Source organism: Balaenoptera borealis (assembly GCF_965194805.1).
Source record: "Balaenoptera borealis genome assembly, chromosome: 11".
Lineage (NCBI taxonomy): Eukaryota > Metazoa > Chordata > Mammalia > Artiodactyla > Balaenopteridae > Balaenoptera > Balaenoptera borealis.
The window spans coordinates 149,764-170,218 of record NC_138868.1 but is presented as its reverse complement, the minus strand read 5'-3'; the positions used below and the strand labels follow the sequence as shown (position 1 = coordinate 170,218).

The following is a 20,455-nucleotide window of genomic DNA, read 5'->3' as shown; positions in this document are numbered from 1 at the left end:
CCGCAACTGGAGAAAGCCCTTGCCCAGAAACGAAGACCCAACACAGCCAAAAATAAATAAATAAATAAATTTATAAAAAAAAAAAAAAGGAACAAAGAGCATTATTATTATTATTTTAAACTTTGGGTTTATTTATTTATTTATTTATTTATTATTTATTTTTGGCTGTGTTGGGTCTTCGTTTCTGTGCGAGGACTTTCTCCAGTTGCGGCGAGCGGGGGCCACTCTTCGTCGCGGTGCGCGGGCCTCTCACTATCGCGGCCTCTCCTGTTGCGGAGCACAGGCTCCAGATGCGCAGGCTCAGTAATTGTGGCTCACGGGCTTAGTTGCTCCGCGGCATGTGGGATCTTCCCAGACCAGGGCTCGAACCCGTGTCCCCTGCATTAGCAGGCAGATTCTCAACCACTGCACCCCCAGGGAAGTCCCAAAGAGCATTATAGACTTAAAAATTGTGAATCTGAAATTGTGACCTGTGAATATGACATGAAGGATCCACAGATACGGCAAGAACTTCAGAGCGGCCGCTGCGAGCGGGGCTTAAATTTTAGTGACGTCTCCCAGTTAAGCTGAGAATCTGAGCAAAAGGGGGGACTGTTAATAAGAAACACCAGGCCCCAAATGGAGTCATTTGTGCTAAGCCCCACACCAGCCAACCAAGACTTAACACCCAACCGAATTGCAGTTTCAACCTTCCCCAGGAGAGTAATTTTTAACCAGTCAATTTGGAATTTCCTGGTCAGTCCTAGGAGGAAATATGCTAATAGACCCCTTCCATTCCCCTTAGGGGGGCAACCTTGACTAAAATAATGCATTCTTTGCGAATAATTTCCTTTTTTCTGCTCCCTTCCTACCTTTAAAAACCTTTTCTTTCTGCAGGTATAATGGAGTTTCTTTCTATTGCTGCGTGTGATGCTGTCTGATTCATGAATCTCTTAACAAAGCCAATTAGATCCTCAAGTTTACTTTGTTGAATTTTTGTCATTAGCACCTCATTCCAAACACCACACAGACACAAACTGAGGAATATTCTACAAAATAACTGACGGATACTCTTCAAACGTTTTAGGGCAAGGCAAGAGTGAAGACTGTTATAGGCTGGAGGAGGCTGGGAGAAGTAACAGCTCAGTGCAACATGGGACCATGGAACAGAAAAAGGATGTTAGTGAAAAAACTGGTGACACTTGAATGAGGTCTTCAGTTTAGTCCATAGCATTGTACCAATGTTAATTTCCTGGTTTTGATCATGGTACCACGGGGAACCTGGCTGAGGAGGTACAGAAGCTCTCTCTGTATACTGTTGCAATTTTTCCATATGTCTGAAATTTCTTGAAAATACAAAGCCAGGAAAAAGTCAATGTTAGGCTTGTTGAAATAGGTAATAAAGAGGCGGGATAAGGAAGGTAGCATTGTGGCTGGCGCCTGGAGCCAGCCTGCCTTGGTGCCAAAGCCTGCTCTGCTACTGTCCAGCTGTGTGACATTGGGCAGTTTACCTAATGTCTCTGTGCCTCCATTTCTTCTTTCCTAAAATGAGGAAAATAACAGCACTTATCTGATCAGGTTGTTATGAGGTTTAAATCTATTAATATATGTGTGAAGCATTTAGAACAGTGCTTGGTACAGACTTACCACTCTTATGATGACCAGAGCTGTAAACAGGGATGGACCCCCCCGAAGGGCAGGTTAGTGTGTCGGACATCAATCTAGAGCGGTCCTGGGAGGTGATGTGGGAGAGGCAGATGGTGGGGATGACAAGGGAGCTGAGCCGTGTCGGGGAAGAAGTACCTCACGTCCTGGGACAGAAGAGAAAAGGAAATGAGAGGAAATATTCTTGAGGAAACAACGAAGCTAAACTTCCCAGAACTGAAGAAAGATGAAGGGCTTCAGCCCACAAAGAGGCAAGATGAGAAATAACCCACACTTAGATATGCTGCAGTGAAATTTAAGAGTATCAGAGAAAAGTTTCCAAAAAGAGAAAGTTCCACAGAGAAAGAACAGACCACCTACCTGGGAACAAGAATCATATTGATACCAGATTTCTGAGCAAATCATATAAGAAGATACAGGGTGATATTTAAAGAACTGAATTTAACCTAGAATTTAATATCCAGCCAAATTGTTATTCAAATGTAAGAATATAATAAAGATATTTCCAGAAAGCCTCAGAATGTGCCCCTCCCAAACACCTACACTGATAACATTTTTGGAGCAAGAACTGAAAAGGAGGAAACACACACCCAGGAAAATCCATGAGTCATAAAGGAAGTGAGGGGGCCAAATGCCTTTGTGAAGCCTTTTCCTATTTTAGGAACAAACCATCACCAACGAAAAGGCAGGAACAAAGGGCAAAAGTGCAGGATGTGGGCTTCCCTGGTGGCACAGTGGTTAAGAATCCTCCTGCCAATGCAGGGGACACAGGTTCGAGCCCTAGTCTGGGAAGATCCCACATGCCGCGGAGCAACTAAGCCCGTGTGCCACAACTACTGAGCCTGCACTCTAGAGCCTGCGAGCCACAACTACTGACCCCGCATGCCACAGCTACTGAAGCCTGCACACCCAGAGCCCGTGCTCTGCAACAAGAGAAGCCACCACAATGAGAAGCCCGCACACCGCAATGAGGAGTAGCCCCCGCTCGCTGCAACTAGAGAAAGCCTGTGTGCAGCAACGAAGACCCAACGCAGGCAAAAAAAAAAAAAAAAAAATAATAATAATAATAATTTTAAAAGTGCAGGCTGTGCAGCCATACAAACCCCACATAAAATTCTGGGCGATGCCAATGTGACAGGAGGGAAGATAAAGCGCCACAGGAAGGGACACCAAAGAGCAAAGGCGCCAGGGGCCTGGACGCTCAGGGCTGGGAGAGGACAGACACAGCCAGACACATGCAGACACATAGCAGGCACAGCGAGAACGTGCGTGTCCGCCACAGCTCTGGGCAAAGTAGCTACTTAGTGAGTATTTGGTGAGTAAATGAATGAATATATCTTCTTATAAAAGTTTTAAGAAGAAAAAAAAATCCACCAAATCACAATCAACAGAAATGAAAAAAGAAACAAAAAAGTAGAGCAAATAGCAAATATGAAAAATATGACAGAAATAAGTCCTAACAGAAGAATTATTATGTGAATTAAAAGATAGAGCTCTAAAAAGGGATACAATTTAAGAAAAGACCCAGAAATATGGAGAAATCTCAGTCTCTGAAATTGGATTTATTTTTCTATTTTTTTTTTTGATGTGGACCATTTTTAAAGTCTTTATTGAATTTGTTACAATATTGCTTCTGTTTTATGTTTTTGTTTTTGTTTTTGGCCCCAAGGCATGTGGGATCTTAGCTCCTTGACCAGGGATCCAGTCCACAGCCCCTGCATTGGAAGGTGAAGTCTTAACCACTGGACCACGAGGGAAGTCCCTGAAATTGGATTTAGGTGATTCCTTGCCAGAATCATCAGGATCCTCTCTGGGGTGAGATACCATCTCAGGCCTGAAATTAGCTCTGAACCCAGAACCCAAAGATACATAGGCACACAAAGAGACAAGAAAACTTGCTTGGGGATCGGCAGGAAAAACAGATGACGGAAACTCTGGATACTGGAATTTCCAGATAATGAACTAGCTGTGCTTGCTAAGCTCTTGGAGGTGAAAGGTAAACTTAAACATTTTAGCAGGAATGGGAAGCCATAAAAAGTGACATTGCAGATCTGAAAAGGAATTAATTAGAAATCATAGTACTGCAAGATACGGTAACAGGAATTAAGAACTCAGTGGGCGGTTTACAACATGTGGAGCACACCTGGAGAGAACATGCAGTGAGTCCTGGATCTCTCTGACGACTGCTCCCAGGTGAGGCCAGCGCTGCTGCTCAAGGACCTCACTTGGAGAAGATGGGTGAGAAGAAACCATTCAGACAGTGGAGGAAACCACAGACGGCAGGAAGAGATACCGAGGACAGTGAAAAGCTTTAATCTATGTTTAATTGGAGTTCCAGAAGGAGGGGATGTGGAAGATGGGGGAAAATCAGTATCTGAAAATGCAATGGATGAGAATTTTCTAAAACTGTTGGAAGACATTAACCCACAGGTGTAAGCAACCCAAGAAGTCTCTACCAGAATAAATAAAAATGAATCCACACCTCTACACATCACAGTAAATCTGTAGCAAACAAAAGGTGTAAAGAAAATCATAAAGGAGATTAACCAAGATGGCAGAGTAGAAGGACGTGCTCTCACTCCCTCTTGCGAGAGCACCAGAATCACAACTGGCTGCTGGACAATCATTGACAGGAAGACCCTGGACTTCACCAAGGAGGATACCCCACGTCCAAGGACAGAGGAGAAGCCACAGTGAGACGGTAGGAGGGGCGCAATCAGAGTAAAATCAAACCCCATAACTGCTGGGTGGGTGACTCACAGACTGGCGAACACTTATACCACAGAAGTCCACCCACTGGAGTAAAGGTTCTGAGCACCACGTCAGGCTTCCCAACCTGGGGGTCAGGCAACGGGAGGAGGAATTCCTAGAGAATCAGACTTTGAAGCCTAGTGGGAATTGGATTGCAGGACTTTGACGGGATTGGGGGAAACAGAGACCCCACTCTTGGAGGGCACACACAAAGTAATGTGTGCATTGGGACCCAGGGGAAGGAGCAGTGAGCCTGGGGGAGACTGAACCAGACCTACCTGCTGGTGTTGGGGGGTCTCCTGCGGTGGCGAGTTGTGGCTCTGTTTCGCCGTGGGGATGGGGACGCTGGCAGCGGAGGTTCTGGGGAGTTCTCCTTGGCGTGAGCCCTCCCAGAGTCTGCCATTGACCCCACCAAAGAGCACGGGTAGGCTCCAGTGTTGGGTTGCCTCAGGCAAAACAGCCAACAGGGAGGGAACCCAGCCCCACCCATCAACAGTCAAGTGGATTAAGGTTTTACTGAGCTCTGACCGCCACAGCAACAGGGAGGGAACCCAGCCCCACCCATCAACAGTCAAGTGGATTAAGGTTTTACTGAGCTCTGACCGCCACAGCAACAGTCAGCTCTACCCACCACCAGAGCCTCCCATCAAGCCTCTTAGATAGCCTCAACCACCAGAGGGCAGACAGCAGAAGCAAGAAAAACTACAATCCTGCAGCCTGTGGACCAAAAACCACAGTTACAGAAAGATAGACAAGATGAAAAGGCAGAGGGCTATGTACCAGATGAAGGAACAAGAAAAAACCCCAGAAAAACAACTAAATGAAGTGGAGATAGGCAACCTTCCAGAAAAAGAATTCAGAATAATGATAGTGAAGATGATCCAGGACCTCGGAATAAGAATGGAGGCAAAGATTGAGAAGATGCAAGAAATGATTAACAAAGACCTAGAAGAATTAAAGAACAAACAGAGATGACCAATACAATAACTGAAATGAAAACTACACTAGAAGGAATCAATAGCAGAATAACTGAGGCAGAAGAACGGATAAGTGACCTGGAAGACAGAATGGTGGAATTCACTGCTGCGGAACAGACTAAAGAAAAAAGAATGAAAAGAAATGAAGACAGCCTAAGAGACCTCTGGGACAACATTAAACGCAACAACATTCGCATTATAGGGGTCCCAGAAGGAGAAGAGAGAGAGAAAGGGCCAGAGAAAATATTTGAAGAGATTATAGTCGAAAACTTCCCTAACATGGGAAAGGAAATAGCCACCCAAGTCCAGGAAGCGCAGAGAGTCCCATACAGGATAAACCCAAGGAGAAACACGCCGAGACACATAGTAATCAAAATGGCAAAAATTAAAGACAAAGAAAAATTATTGAAAGCAGCAAGGGAAAAACGACAAATAACATACAAGGGAACTCCCATAAGGTTAACAGCTGATTTCTCAGCAGAAACTCTGCAAGCCAGAAGGGAGTGGCATGATATACTTAAAGTGATGAAAGGGAAGAACCTACAACCAAGATTACTCTACCCGGCAAGGATCTCATTTAGATTTGATGGAGAAATCAAAAGCTTTACAGACAAGCAAAAGCTAAGAGAATTCAGCACCACCAAACCAGCTCTACAACAAATGCTAAAGGAACTTCTCTAAGTGGGAAACACAAGAGAAGAAAAGGACCTACAAAAACAAACCCAAAACAATTAAGAAAATGGTCATAGGAACATACATATCGATAATTACCTTAAACGTGAATGGATTAAATGCTCCAACCAAAAGAAACAGGCTTGCTGAATGGATACAAAAACAAGACCCATATATATGCTGTCTACAAGAGACCCACTTTAGACCTAGGGACACATACAGACTGAAAGTGAGGGGATGGAAAAAGATATTCCATGCAAATGGAAATCAAAAGAAAGCTGGAGTAGCTATACTCATATCAGATAAAATAGACTTTAAAATAAAGAATGTTACAAGAGACAAGGAAGGACACTACATAATGATCCAGGGATCAATCCAAGAAGAAGATATAACAATTATAAATATATATGCACCCAACATAGGAGCACCTCAATACATAAGGCAACTGCTAACAGCCATAAAAGAGGAAATCGACAGTAACACAATAATAGTGGGGGACTTTAACACCTCACTTACACCAATGGACAGATCATCCAAAATGAAAATAAATAAGGAAACAGAAGCTTTAAATGACACAATAGACCAGATAGATTTAATTGATATATATCGGACATTCCATCCAAAAACAGCAGATTACACGTTCTTCTCAAGTGCGCACGGAACATTCTCCAAGATAGATCACATTTTGGGTCACAAATCAAGCCTCAGTAAATTTAAGAAAATTGAAATCATATCAAGCATCTTTTCTGACCACAACGCTATGAGATTAGAAATGAATTACAGGGAAAAAAACGTAAAAAAGACAAACACATGGAGGCTAAACAATACGTTACTAAATAACCAAGAGATCACTGAAGAAATCAAAGAGGAAATCAAAAAATACCTAGAGACAAATGACAATGAAAACACGACGACCCAAAACCTATGGGATGCAGCAAAAGCAGTTCTAAGAGGGAAGTTTATAGCTATACAAGCCTACCTAAAGAAACAAGAAAAAGCTCAAGTAAACAATCTAACCTTACACCTAAAGAAACTAGAGAAAGAAGAACAAACAAAACCCAAAGTTAGCAGAAGGAAAGAAATCATAAAGATCAGAGCAGAAATAAATGAAATAGAAGCAAAGAAAACAATAGCAAAGATCAATAAAACTAAAAGTTGGTTCTTTGAGAAGATAAACAAAATTGATAAGCCATTAGCCAGACTCATCAAGAAAAAGAGGGAGAGGACTCAAATCAATAAAATCAGAAATGAAAAAGGAGAAGTTACAACAGACACTGCAGAAATACAAAGCATCCTAAGAGACTACTACAAGCAACTCTATGCCAATAAAATGGACAACCTGGAAGAAATGGACAAATTCTTAGAAAGGTATAACCTTCCAAGACTGAACCAGGAAGAAATAGAAAATATGAACAGACCAATCACAAGTAATGAAATTGAAACTGTGATTAAAAATCTTCCAACAAACAAAAGTCCAGGACCAGATGGCTTCACAGGTGAATTCTATCAAACATTTAGAGAAGAGCTAACACCCATCCTTCTCAAACTCTTCCAAAAAATTGCAGAGGAAGGAACACTCCCAAACTCATTCTATGAGGCCACCATCACCCTGATACCAAAACCAGACAAAGACACTACAAAAAAAGAAAATTACAGACCAATATCACTGATGAATATAGATGCAAAAATCCTCAACAAAATACTAGCAAACAGAATCCAACAACACATTAAAAGGATCATACACCACGATCAAGTGGGATTTATCCCAGGGATGCAAGGATTCTTCAATATACGCAAATCAATCAATGTGATACACCATATTAACAAATTGAAGAATAAAAACCATATGATCATCTCAATAGATGCAGAAAAAGCTTTTGACAAAATTCAACACCCATTTCTGATAAAAACTCTCCAGAAAGTGGGCATAGAGGGAACCTTCCTCAACATAATAAAGGCCATATATGACAAACCCACAGCAAACATCATTCTCAATGGTGAAAAACTGAAAGCATTTCCTCTAAGATCAGGAACGAGACAAGGATGTCCACTCTCACCACTATTATTCAACATAGTTCTGGAAGTCCTAGCCACGGCAATCAGAGAAGAAAAAGAAATAAAAGGAATACAAATTGGAAAAGAAGAAGTAAAACTGTCACTGTTTGCGGATGACATGATACTATACATAGAGAATCCTAAAACTGCCACCAGAAAACTGCTAGAGCTAATTAATGAATATGGTAAAGTTGCAGGATACAAAATTAATGCACAGAAATCTCTTGCATTCCTATACACTAATGATGAAAAATCTGAAAGGGAAATTATGGAAACACTCCCATTTACCATTGCAACAAAAAGAATAAAATACCTAGGAATAAACCTACCTAGGGAGACAAAAGACCTGTATGCAGAAAACTATAAGACACTGATGAAAGAAATTAAAGATGATACCAACAGATGGAGAGATATACCATGTTCTTGGATTGGAAGAATCAACATTGTGAAAATGAGTATACTACCCAAAGCAATCTACAGATTCAATGCAATCCCTATCAAATTACCAATGGCATTTTTTACGGAGCTAGAACAAATCATCTTAAAATTTGTATGGAGACACAAAAGACCCCGAATAGGCAAAGCAGTCTTGAGGCAAAAAAATGGAGCTGGAGGAATCAGACTCCCTGACTTCAGACTATACTACAAAGCTACAGTAATCAAGACAATATGGTACTGGCACAAAAACAGAAACATAGATCAATGGAACAAGATAGAAAGCCCAGAGATTAACCCACGCACCTATGGTCAACTAATCTATGACAAAGGAGGCAAAGATATACAATGGAGAAAAGACAGTCTCTTCAATAAGTGGTGCTGGGAAAACTGGACAGCTACATGTAAAAGAATGAAATTAGAATACTCCCTAACACCATACACAAAAATAAACTCAAAATGGATTAGAGACCTAAATATAAGACTGGACACTATAAAACTCTTAGAGGAAAACATAGGAAGAACACTCTTTGACATAAATCACAGCAAGATCTTTTTTGATCCACCTCCTAGAGTAATGGAAATAAAAACAAAAATAAACAAGTGGGACCTAATGAAACTTCAAAGCTTTTGCACAGCAAAGGAAACCATAAACAAGACGAAAAGACAACCCTCAGAATGGGAGAAAATATTTGCAAATGAATCAACGGACAAAGGATTAATCTCCAAAATATATAAACAGCTCATTCAGCTCAATATCAAAGAAACAAACACCCCAATCCAAAAATGGGCAGAAGACCTAAATAGACATTTCTCCAAAGAAAACATACAGACGGCCACGAAGCACATGAAAAGATGCTCAACATCACTAATTATTAGAGAAATGCAAATCAAAACTACAATGAGGTATCACCTCACTCCTGTTAGAATGGGCATCATCAGAAAATCTACAAACAACAAATGCTGGAGAGGGTGTGGAGAAAAGGGAACCCTCTTGCACTGTTGGTGGGAATGTAAATTGATACAGCCACTATGGAGAACAATATGGAGGTTCCTTAAAAAACTAAAAATAGAATTACCATATGACCCAGCAATCCCACTACTGGGCATATACCCAGAGAAAACCGTAATTCAAAAAGACACATGCACCCGAATGTTCATTGCAGCACTGTTTACAATAGCCAGGTCATGGAAGCAACCTAAATGCCCATCAACAGACGAATGGATAAAGAAGATTTGGTACATATATACAATGGAATATTACTCAGCCATAAAAAGGAACGAAATTGAGTCATTTGTTGAGACGTGGATGGATCTAGAGACTGTCATACAGAGTGAAGTAAGTCAGAAAGAGAAAAACAAATATCGTATATTAATGCATGTATGCGGAACCTAGAAAAATGGTACAGATGAGCCAGTTTGCAGGGCAGAAGTTGAGACACAGATGTAGAGAATGGACATATGGACACCAAGGGGGGAAAACTGCGGTGGGGTGGGGATGGTGGTGTGCTGAATTGGGCGATTGGGATTGACATGTATACACTGATGTGTATAAAACTGATGCCTAATAAGAACCTGCAGTATAAAAAAACAAACAAAACAACTAATACTAAACTTTCATTGGGTTATTTGTATGGAAATATGTTAATATAAATGTTTCAGACATTACATGAAATTTCTAAAAATCTTATATTTGTATTTGTATGGAAATATGTATGGAAATATGTTAATATAAATGTTTCAGACATTACATGAAATTTCTAAAAATCATATTTGTATTTGTATGGAAATATGTATGGAAATATGTTAATATAAATGTTTCAGACATTACATGAAATTTCTAAAAATCTTATATTTGTACTTGTATGGAAATATGTATGGAAATATGTTAATATAAATGTTTCAGACATTACATGAAATTTCTAAAAATCTTATATGTTCTGGTATAATGTTATAAGTAATAATCCTAGTTATTACTTTAAAATGTATATCTCAGAAATAACTAATTTTCTTGTCAACTGCATTATTATGAACTGTCATCAAATCTTTAACCGTGGTCATTTTTAAGTCTTTTGTCATTTACAGACAGTTCTGGGTGTACTCTGATGATTTTGCAAATATGTTCCTATAAAAGGGTTTCATCTTCAAGAAATACATGGAAAAGACTCTGACAAGTACAGGTTTCTGGTAACTGACTGTACTGCTGAACTGAATGAATAAGCATTTTCAGAACTCTAATGAAAAACTGATGAACTCATAAAAGTGCTAACAAAAGATCAAGATGAAAAAAAAAAATTAATTACATGGGACTGAGTGAACTGATGAGGATGAGTATAATTTTTGTGACTTTCTGTCTGAATTTAAAAAAAAAAAAAAAAATCCCACAAGGACTCAGAGGCAAAGAATATACAAATCAATTTTCACTGCAAAGTAAAGGAGCTGTTACAGTGGAGGATTACTGGACTGAATGTCAATATTATGACATAGTATGAGTGTGTTTCATGTTTCGTAATTGCAATCATTGTTGCTTTTGTTGTGGTCATCCATGTACAATGCTTGGTGTCAGTCGATTTATCTCTTGTAAAAATAAAAAAAATAAATAAATAAATAAATAAATAAATAAAAAAAAGAAAATCATAAACAGCCTGATAAAAACCCAGATTTCCTAATAAGGAGTAACAGCTCGTTGGTAGCTGACTTCACAGTAACTGCAGAAGCAGAAAATGGTGGGTTGGTATCTTCAGCGCTGACCTAAAATTCTTTACCGAGTGAAAACACTCTTCGAGAATGAGGTGAAATAAAGATTTTTTTTGGAAAACAAAAACTGATGGGCTTCGGCCACCAGTAAGCCCCCACTAAAGGGAGCTCTTCACGCTGAAGAAAACGACCTGGATGGACTGGGCCTGAAGGAAGGGGTGAGAAGCTGCGAAACCTGTGTGTGGTCAGTGTCAGTAAGTAGTAGTTGCACCAAACAATGACAACATCTTGATTTGTCAGAAAATGAAAAAGTAAAGAGCATGGCAACAACGGCATAATCAGGAGGGAGGTAAGGCCCTCGTGTCGTTGGGCAGGTAAAAGCACCTGAGGGTCTCAGAGTGATGTCATAATTTATTAAAATAAATTATGTAAAATAATAGGAAAGGAGCGTTGAGTATCCACACTTTCAGATGAAATTATAAAACAATAAACATCAGCCAAAGTAGAGATATTACTGGAATTAGTAAGAGAGTCTGGCGAAGTTGCTGGATGCAAAGTTCATATCCAAACACTGGTTGTATTTCTTTAGCCAGCAAATGGCCATCAAGCATAAGGAAAGGTGTCAAACTTCTTCGGTGGGTGCATTGCAGAAGTGGCCCCTAGTCTCCAGCCCACCCCCCTCACCCCAACAACGGTCCTGGATGCAGGGCTGGGAGCCACTGTGGCCATTTTTGCAAACAGCCTTCTACACTTGTCTGGTTAATGAATGGAGGAAGTGACACGACCAGTTCCCAGACCGGACTCCAGAGCCCCTCACACACCTCTGCTCTCTGTGGGGACCCTGCCGTGGCCCTAAGAACGAGCCCAGCCTGACATCCCGGAAGATGAGGGCTCCCATAGGAGAGCTGGCATTGTCCCCTCAACCCACAGCTGACAGCAGAAAATGATGAGCCCGGCCAAGGCCAACCGAGGTGGTCCAGGTCAGCCGAAGCTCCTAGACTCTTGGGCAAAAGCAAATGCTTATTGGTATATACCACTGACGTTTTGTGGTTTGTCATTATGCAACCTTATTGTGGCAATAGATAACTGCTCCAATCTAATTGAAACCACAAAGAGACAGCATTACACAACCCCAGGAGCGGCTACCCTTGGGGTCAGGGGCCCTCTCAGCAGCAGCGTCCCTCGTAGCCACCAGCGGCAAGCGACACTGCCCATGGACAGGAGAGCAGATAAGCTGTGGTACAGTTATACAGTGGACACAACACAAATCAGAGTGAGTGAACTACAGCTGCAACCTCGGCGAGGCTCATGAACGTAATGCTGAGTGAAGGACTATGGGCACCAAAGAAGACAGCATCGTTTCATTTACATGAGTTCAAAACAGGCAGAAGTAAACCATAGTGTTCAGATTCAACCTCCACTCAGGTTCAGTTTAACCCACACTTGGGGGTTAAACCTCGTATGAAAAGCAAGAATGTACACAGCATAATGACCCAGAGAGAGGTGACCTTCCTGGGGCACGCATGGCGGTTACCGGCAGGGTGGCAGCAGTGCGCTACTTGTGACTTGGTAGTTTTGTAGGCATTTGCATTTTAGCAATTTGCTAGGCAGAACGTTCATGTTTCATGCATTTTGCCGTGTATTTGTGAAATTTCACAATAAGGAAAGGTTAAAAGTATATGCACCTAACAACAGACCGAACGCATCAGGCACCAACAAATGGAAACGCTGGGAGCAGTGGGTTTGTTAGTAACTGTGTTTCTGAAGTCATCAAAATTCTGCCAGGAAAAGGCCTGGGTAGCATGTGAAGGCAAGGCTAGGGTCTCCCGTGGGTGGGGGATGAGCTGCGGGCCAGCAGGCGACCGCCTGGAAGGACGCATTGCTTAGGAGAGGCTGGGTTAGGCTGTGGAACGGACAACCCCAAATCCCTACGTCCTGATCTGGCTACACCTCCAGGAGGGGCACGGGGGCTCTGCTTCCCTCGGTCAGGCAGGGACCAGGGGAGGTGCCACCTGCAGGTTGGAGGCGCAGGAAGGCCACTCGGGGACGCACACCCTGGCTGCGCTTGGACTGGGCCGCACTGAGGAGCCCCACATTCACACCTGGTCAGGACGACCTGGGGGCGCTCCTTCCTGTGTGCAAAATACACTCTCCCCCGGGGGACCATCCCAAAGTCTCCTCCAGCCCCTCGAAGATCAAAAGGGATGCAAAGGAGACCTAGCCACGCCTCCTGGCAAGCAGCATGGCTAAAGGCCAAATCACAGACCCCCAAACCGCAGTGTCAACTGAGGAGCAGAAAGGCAGTGGACACGGCCGTGGGGTCCCGAAGTCCCTCCGGATGGCTGTGCTGAGGACCCCGGCCCGGGGTGGATGCATTCCTGGACTAGACTGGTGGGGTCACACCACCTGCCCTTCCCATGGCCTTCGGCGGCCCCCTCTGCCGGCCCAGCGTCCTCGGAGTGCTGAGGTGGGCACTGGAGACCCCAAAGCTTTCTCATCCCCTTCTCGCCCACAGAGAGTCGGGGTCCCAGGATTATTTTAAGTCTCGAGCCAGCACAGTCTCTTCGGGTCCAGGCTGATGTTTTCTGGGGGGACAGTATCACTCTTTCATATATGTAATCGACTTTTCAAACTTTGACTTCATTTCAGTCAGGTTCAGATGTCAAAGTCACGCCTGGAGCTCCTTTTCCCACAGTTCTCGTTTCTGCTGCTTTTCTTTGCATTTTCACCCCCTACCCCTCCCGCCCACCTTCCCCCTGCATAAGGCAGGTAACCGGGCGTGTCAGGCTGAGGGGGACGAGCTGCCCCCTGACTCGAGCATAACTCGAGAGTGTTGTAATTGTATCTTTTCCTGCTTCCGGTTGAGACGCTATCACTCTTCTAACCCCCCAAGTCCCTGCCCTGGACTTTCTCTATTTCCGTTCGTTCCTGCCCACGCGCCAGCCCTTCTCTCTGAGCCCAGAGGCCAAAACGCGCAGCCAACAGTGAACAGCATGCGATGGGCCTGTGGCAGCCAGCACCCGGGGGTTCTAGGGCTACAAGGTTCTAGGTTCTTGGTCCGCCTTCCAAATATCACAGGGAGCCAGCTGACCCTCCATTTCCTCACTGTACACTTAGAAGGGACTTGTTACAAGGAGGGGGCCCAGGGGAGCCGCGGGGCGGCCAGGCTGAGGCCAGGCCCCGGTCGGAAGGAGCTTCTCCCCTCTCGCATCTTCTCCTCCTACTCAGCCCTCGGAGGGGTTGGACAGACGGCCCACACTGTGGAGGGGTTCTGCTTTACTCAGCCCACCTTTCAAAGTGCAGCTCATCCAGAAAGACCCCCGAGACACGCCAGGATAACCTCTGACCCAGCGTCTGGGCCCTGCGCCCCAGTCGGGCTGACGCAGAAAATTCACACCACGCTTCTCCACGTGGCTTGGATCTTTCCCGCCTCGGGAACACGGCTTTTCGTTGCGGCCTCCCGGCCCGAGGCCGCGGTTACGGCGCTTCGCCGCGGCGGTCAGGGCGAGCTGCACGGTGCTCCGACGACAAGTCATCTCGGATCTTAACGGCGGCCAAGAAAGCTCTGTTCCTGCTGCCACCTGACGTGGGCTGGCGGCCGTGAGCGGCGGGTCCCCCTCACCCCCGGGGCCCAGGGTGAAGCTCCCATCGCGGGCTTCGTGACCGCCACGGGGATGTGGGGAGTCCGCGTGATGCCCGCGAGTGACCCCGCACCTGCGCCCGCGTCCCAGGTGCTGCGGGACTCGGGTGGGGGAGGGGTGGGGGGGGTGGGGTGTTGGCGGGCTTCTGGCGGAGGCGATGCGGCTCCGGGCTCCGCGCACTGGGAATGAGGGTGTGAGGGGCAGAGCCTCCCCCGAAACTCCCGGAAGACGGCGTCCCCGCCGGCCCTGCCTCCGGCTGCTCTCACGTCTGTCCTGATTGTCTGCAGTCCCGGGGCAGCTGGTCTGTGAGCGCGGGCTCCCTGCCCGCTGTCGCCTCCGCCGTGTACCAGCTGCGGCTGGGTGCTGCAGCGTCACCATCACGCCGAGGGGCTGGACCTCACGCATCCAGGAGAGGGGACCTCCTCGAGGACAGTGTGTCAGAGTGCCTGTGGCCAAGACGGATGCTGTGTGCTCCTGATTTCCCTGTGAAGCAAAACTGTTTATTCTCTACTCCATTTTGGGCAGTAAGAGGCCCTGTAGAGACTTGCTTTTTCCTTAAAATGTTAATTCATGAAACTCCAGAGGCTAGGCTTAACAAAAGGAAGAGATATCTTTCTACATCCTAGACATGTTCAAAAATCTGGCTTTATACCGTGTTAATCTGAGCAGGTTCACAGGAATATGGATCTTATTTCCCTGTGTAGTTAGAAAGTTAGGTGGCCCTAACTGTTGCAGCTTGTTCCGGTCCCTCTGATTATTGGTCCTTGGAAATTCATTAGGAAAAGTCGTGTAAAACCCCTAAAACTTTGCAGAGGACTGGCACCTTCCAAGGGGATCGGACAGCGTGGGCCAGCTGTACCATCCCTTCCCGCCTCCACCACCTCGCCTGCCGCGCAGGGACCCAGCACAGACTCCGAGAGACCCTGCCCCGCCTGAGAAAGGACCTCAGATTTGGGGAGCTGGTGGAGGGGGGTGTCCACAAGATGACATGTCCCTGCTGGGGCCTACCGTTGCAAGCAGAAGGGGTCAGGCCCTCTTTTCTCTTGCCCACGGATCACCAGGGCATGAGCATAGTAGAGTGTGAGCTGCAAACCCAATTTAAAATATTCCAGTAGCCACGTTAAGAAAGAAAAAAAACACGTGAGATTTATTTTAAGGATCTATTTTCTTTGAACCGATATATAGAAACTATTATAACAACATATAATTAATGAAAGGTATTATTTAAAAATAAATAAATAAATAAATAAATTTATTTATTTTTGGCTGCGTTGGGTCCTCGTTGCGGCACGTGGGCTTTCTCTAGTTGCGGCGAGTGGGGGCTACTCTTCGTTGCGGTGCGCGGGCTTCTCATTGCAGTGGCTTCTCTTGTTGTGGACTAGACGCACAGGCTTCAGTAGTTGTGGCTCGTGGGCCCAGTAGTTGTGGCTCGCGGGCTCTAGAGCGCAGGCTCAGTAGCTGTGGCGCACGGGCTTAGTTGCTCCGCGGCATGTGGGATCTTCCCGGACCAGGGCTCGAACCCGTGTCCCCTGCATTGGCAGGCGGATTCTTAACCACTGTGCCACCGGGGAAGCCCCATGAAAGATATTATTGATGAAATATTTTATATCTTAACAAAAATTCTTTTTTTCTCACCAAGCTTTCAAAGTCTGATATGAGACTTATGCACACAGCTTTTCTCCGCTGAAACTCGCCACATCCCCGGGCCTGGTGGCCGCTATGGAGCAGAGCCACCCTGGAGGCTGTTGGAGGAGTGGCAGCTGGCGGGGAGGCCCCCCAGGTGGGGCAGCAGGAGGGGGGCACCCAGTTCATTCCCCCAGCCTGACAAGGAGGAGGGCACAGCGGACGCGGAAGCTCCCGGAGAAAAGGCAGCCACCCTGCCCTGGGTGGGGGACGGCAGAGCAGGAGGGGCTGGAGGGAGCCCGATGGACGTCGGCATGGAGGGGGCTGCGGGAGGGGCGGGTCAGGGGCCAGGCCTACTATGCGCGTTACTTCCTTGTGACCGGGAAGCAGCACAGCGGCCATTGCCCCTGAGTCACTGGACCGGCCTCACCGCAAGACACACACCGCTCTCTGCTCCGATGGCACCATCTTGCCGTGGGGGTGGACAGAGTCAGTAAGAGGAAAGCGTGTAATTCAGGAAGGCTCTGGGCAGTGGAGGCATTGCCCCTTCCCGAGGCCCCTCCATGCTGCCCCTTAAGCTCCTTGGTCAGAATGTCAAATGGCGGGGGGGGCCGGAGGGAGGAAGGAACGACGGGGCTTCGCAAATATGCAGGCCCTGGGCTCCCAGCTGCCGCCAGACGCCCTGGACCCCGGGGTCTCCCACCACAGCTGCCTCCTCAGGTCACGTGGGGCCCAGTGTCCCCGCTCCCGGGAGCCCTTGGGAGACCATGGGAGGCTCCTTTGGGGCAGGCCACCCAGGCTGCTGGGTGCTGACCTGCAACCAGGAAGGACCCAAACCAGCCTGGAGCGGGGACTCAGGGCCGGGAAGGCCAGTGCCTTTCCGAGGGGAGGGCGGTGCAGTGAGGGGTGGGCTGTGGGCCAGGGCTCGCTCTGGGGGCTGGGGTGTGGAGGCTGAGTGAGGGTCTGGGAGGGGCCCTGCGTGGGGACAGCGGGGCTGCAGCAGGCTTGGGCCTGAGACCCCCAGGCTGGGGAAGGGTCCCGGGGCCCGACCACACCCCTAAGTAGGGAGGTGGGGTGGCCGAGACAGGGCCTGGCTCGGGTGTGAAGGGAAGCACAATTCATTACTCCAAATGTGCCTCTTTGCCATATTGATTATTTTAAGCTGGTTATTTTTAAGCAGTAGGACACTGGGAGGAGCTCTGAAGCTGAGTAGAAGCCAGCCTTTTGAGAGACATTTACATGTACAAGGGAAACCTCCGTGTAAGGGTGTCTCCTCTTGTATGGGGATGAGGGGGACGACCACATTTCTAGCAACTCTTGTGGATGGAGAAGCTCTGCAGGAAACCTTACCCTTACTCGTGTGCTTTTCCTTGTCGCCTCCTGGAGGGGCCTCTCTTCCCCACTCCCAACACCTTCGGTCTTAGCTGGTGGTGGCGTTTAAGGTGGTGGCTTCACCATTTCGGGGAGTCACTCAGTTTCCCTGGGTCTCTCCCATGTACACAGGAGGTATGCGTGTTATTAAACTTTTATTTGTTTTTCTCCTGTTAAACTGTCTTTTTATTACAGTGGAGTCTCAACCAAGAACCTGGGAGGGTAGAAGGAAAGTCTTCTGCCCCTTCCAGCCTCTGGGACGGGAAGCTCCCTCCAAGCCCTCAGCCTTCCTCCCACTCACGCCGGTGTAACCTGACACTCAGTGGTTCTCATCCCGCCTCCTAGGACCAGCCCATCCCCAATTCCCCAACTTCCAGGAAAAGGAAACTTCAGTGAAATCGAAACTGCTGGGGAAAGGGAGGGCCCCTGAGAGAGTCCAGGCACCTGGACCACAGCTGCCTCATCCCCACCATGAGCCGCACATCCCAACCCTTCTTCAACGGTGCCCACAGCGGGGTCCTCCCAAGCTATGAGATGATCAAGGAGGAGCACGAGGTGGCCATGCTGGGGGCTCCCCAGAGCCAGGCCCCCGTGACCACCACGGTGACCAACACCCGCAGCGCGGCCTCGGTGCCCGACCACATCGTCTGGTCCCTGTTCAACACGATCTTCATGAACTGGTGCTGCCTGGGCTTCGTGGCATTCGCCTGCTCCGTGAAGGTGGGTGGGCGCCTGGGGTGCCCTCCAAGGAAGTGTGTGTGAGCCTGGAGAGGCCCCGCTGCCTGGCCGGCACGTGGGGTGCGGGGAGCCCTCGTGTGTATTGCTCTGTGTGTGTGTGTGTGTGTGTGTGTGTGTGTGGCTTGGGGGATCATTCCCAATGAGAGTTCACGGCGGAGCTGCAGGGGCGCACATGGGGATGGGAGCTATGTCTCCACCACCCCAGGGAGTTCTCCTTCCCAGCCTTGTGAGAGAAGCTACAGCCTTCACACTTCGGATTCAGACCTCGAGTCTGGTCCAGAAAAGAAAAAGGTACTGAAAGGACACTGACCCCTGGTGGGGTGAGTGGCCAGCAAAGGGGCCAGAGCCGAGGGAGGGTGAGCCCTGGGGCCTCCTGGAGAGGCTGAGAGTCTGTGAGGAAGCAGATCGAGGCCCCAGAAGGGGAGGGGGGCCCACCGGGCACTGTCCTGCTTGGGCTCCAGGGAACGGGCAGGGGGGGGGGGTCCCCATCTGGGTGAATGGGCCCTGGGGGAGCAGCAGGGTAGGGCCTGAGTCACAGCACCTGGCTGTCACCTGGCCCAGCTCCAGGTCCCCCTCACCGTCTCTTCTCCCCCAGTCTAGGGACCGGAAGATGGTGGGCGACGTCGTTGGGGCCCAGAGCTATGCCTCCACCGCCAAGTGCCTGAACATCTGGGCCCTGGTCCTGGGCCTCCTTTTGACGATCGTCTTCATCATTATGTTCGCCACTGGCTCCCTGATGATTTTTCAAGCAGTTTCCCAGCTCATAAAGGACTATGGCGGCTACTAGTAGCTGCCAGCAGCCTGAGGCAGTCACCCCTCTTCACTGTAGTTTATACACGCGTCTGCCCACAGTTGAATAAAATAAAGCATTTGTATGTGAGGGTGCTGTGTTTTGACCTGGGGAGGGGGCCCCGTTGAGAGTCCCAGCCTGCCCCTGAGACTGAGCCCACCGCCCCCTGTCCCATCTGCTCTGCTGCTCTGAGGGGGACCTGACAAGTCCTCAGGCCTTGCCTGTTTTTGGCCTCAAGCTGGGGCAGCAGCAATTGGACAGGGGTTTGGGGTGGTGGCTTCCTCTGGGGAAGGGTCATGCTGGGTCCAGAGCACCCTTGGCCCTGTTGACAAAATACAAAACAAAACAAACAAAAACGCTCGGAAGCCCGCAAATAAGAAAAGAGTTTATTTGGAGTTTTAGGATTTGCAATCGGAGAAGTGCAGATTCCAGTAGCAGGTGAAACGTGCTGCGAGGAAAGTACAAGTGCTGGGGGGTTCTAAACACAACAAAGACATTCCAGAGAAGTTACAGGGGTTGTTTTACAAAGCAGGATCAGTGCTAGCAGGCATTGGGTCACATGTCGGCAGCTGATTGGCTGCTAAACTGAGGTTTCCAGGGAGTAAAGACAACAGGTTCCAGGTGGTCCCAGGGCGGCCAGGACGTGTGCAAATTCCAGGTCCACAGTGGCTCCCCTGCTCCCTTTCAGACCCTTTGACATGTGCCTCCGCTTTGCTGTTCGTAGGACCCCGTCAGCTCAGGAAGGCTACAAGAGTGCACGGGCCACCGCTGCAGAGACAGCCCCCAGGAGGAGGAGAAACCCCTGCCCTGCCCTGGAAATCAGACCCCATCCCTGGTTCTGTCAGGCCTCCAGATGTGTGGGCACTTGGGGTGCCCCAGGGCAGACCCTGCCCACAACCAGCTGGGCAGGTGCGGTGTGAGGTGGGGTGGCCCTAGCCTCCCCTTCGTCCCCTGACACCCGACCCCAGCTGTGGATCCCCTCCTGACCTGCACCCACGCCCCTTTATCTGTCCCCAGCTGCAGTCCCCTGGCTCCAGGAGATGGCCGAGGGGCTGGGGTCC

At 47.7% G+C, this 20,455-nt stretch overlaps 1 protein-coding gene and 1 long non-coding RNA gene across 2 annotated transcripts; one reads left to right on the top strand and one right to left on the bottom strand.

Moving 5' to 3' along the window:
* Positions 1 to 81: 81 nt before the first annotated feature.
* LOC309606041 lies at positions 82 to 4,175 on the bottom strand. The gene is made up of 2 exons (XR_014231624.1): positions 1,627 to 4,175; positions 82 to 1,521 (listed from the first exon to the last, which is right to left on the bottom strand). It is a non-coding gene; the product is annotated as an uncharacterized lncRNA (long non-coding RNA).
* A 14,053-nt stretch (positions 4,176 to 18,228) lies between these two features.
* On the top strand, positions 18,229 to 19,484 carry LOC309606038 (interferon-induced transmembrane protein 3-like). Its single transcript, XM_082342544.1, has 2 exons — positions 18,229 to 18,586; positions 19,200 to 19,484. Exons 1-2 carry the CDS (start codon positions 18,338 to 18,340, stop codon positions 19,389 to 19,391), a joined length of 441 nt encoding a protein of 146 aa, XP_082198670.1. The 5' UTR covers positions 18,229 to 18,337; the 3' UTR covers positions 19,392 to 19,484.
* Positions 19,485 to 20,455: the final 971 nt, after the last annotated feature.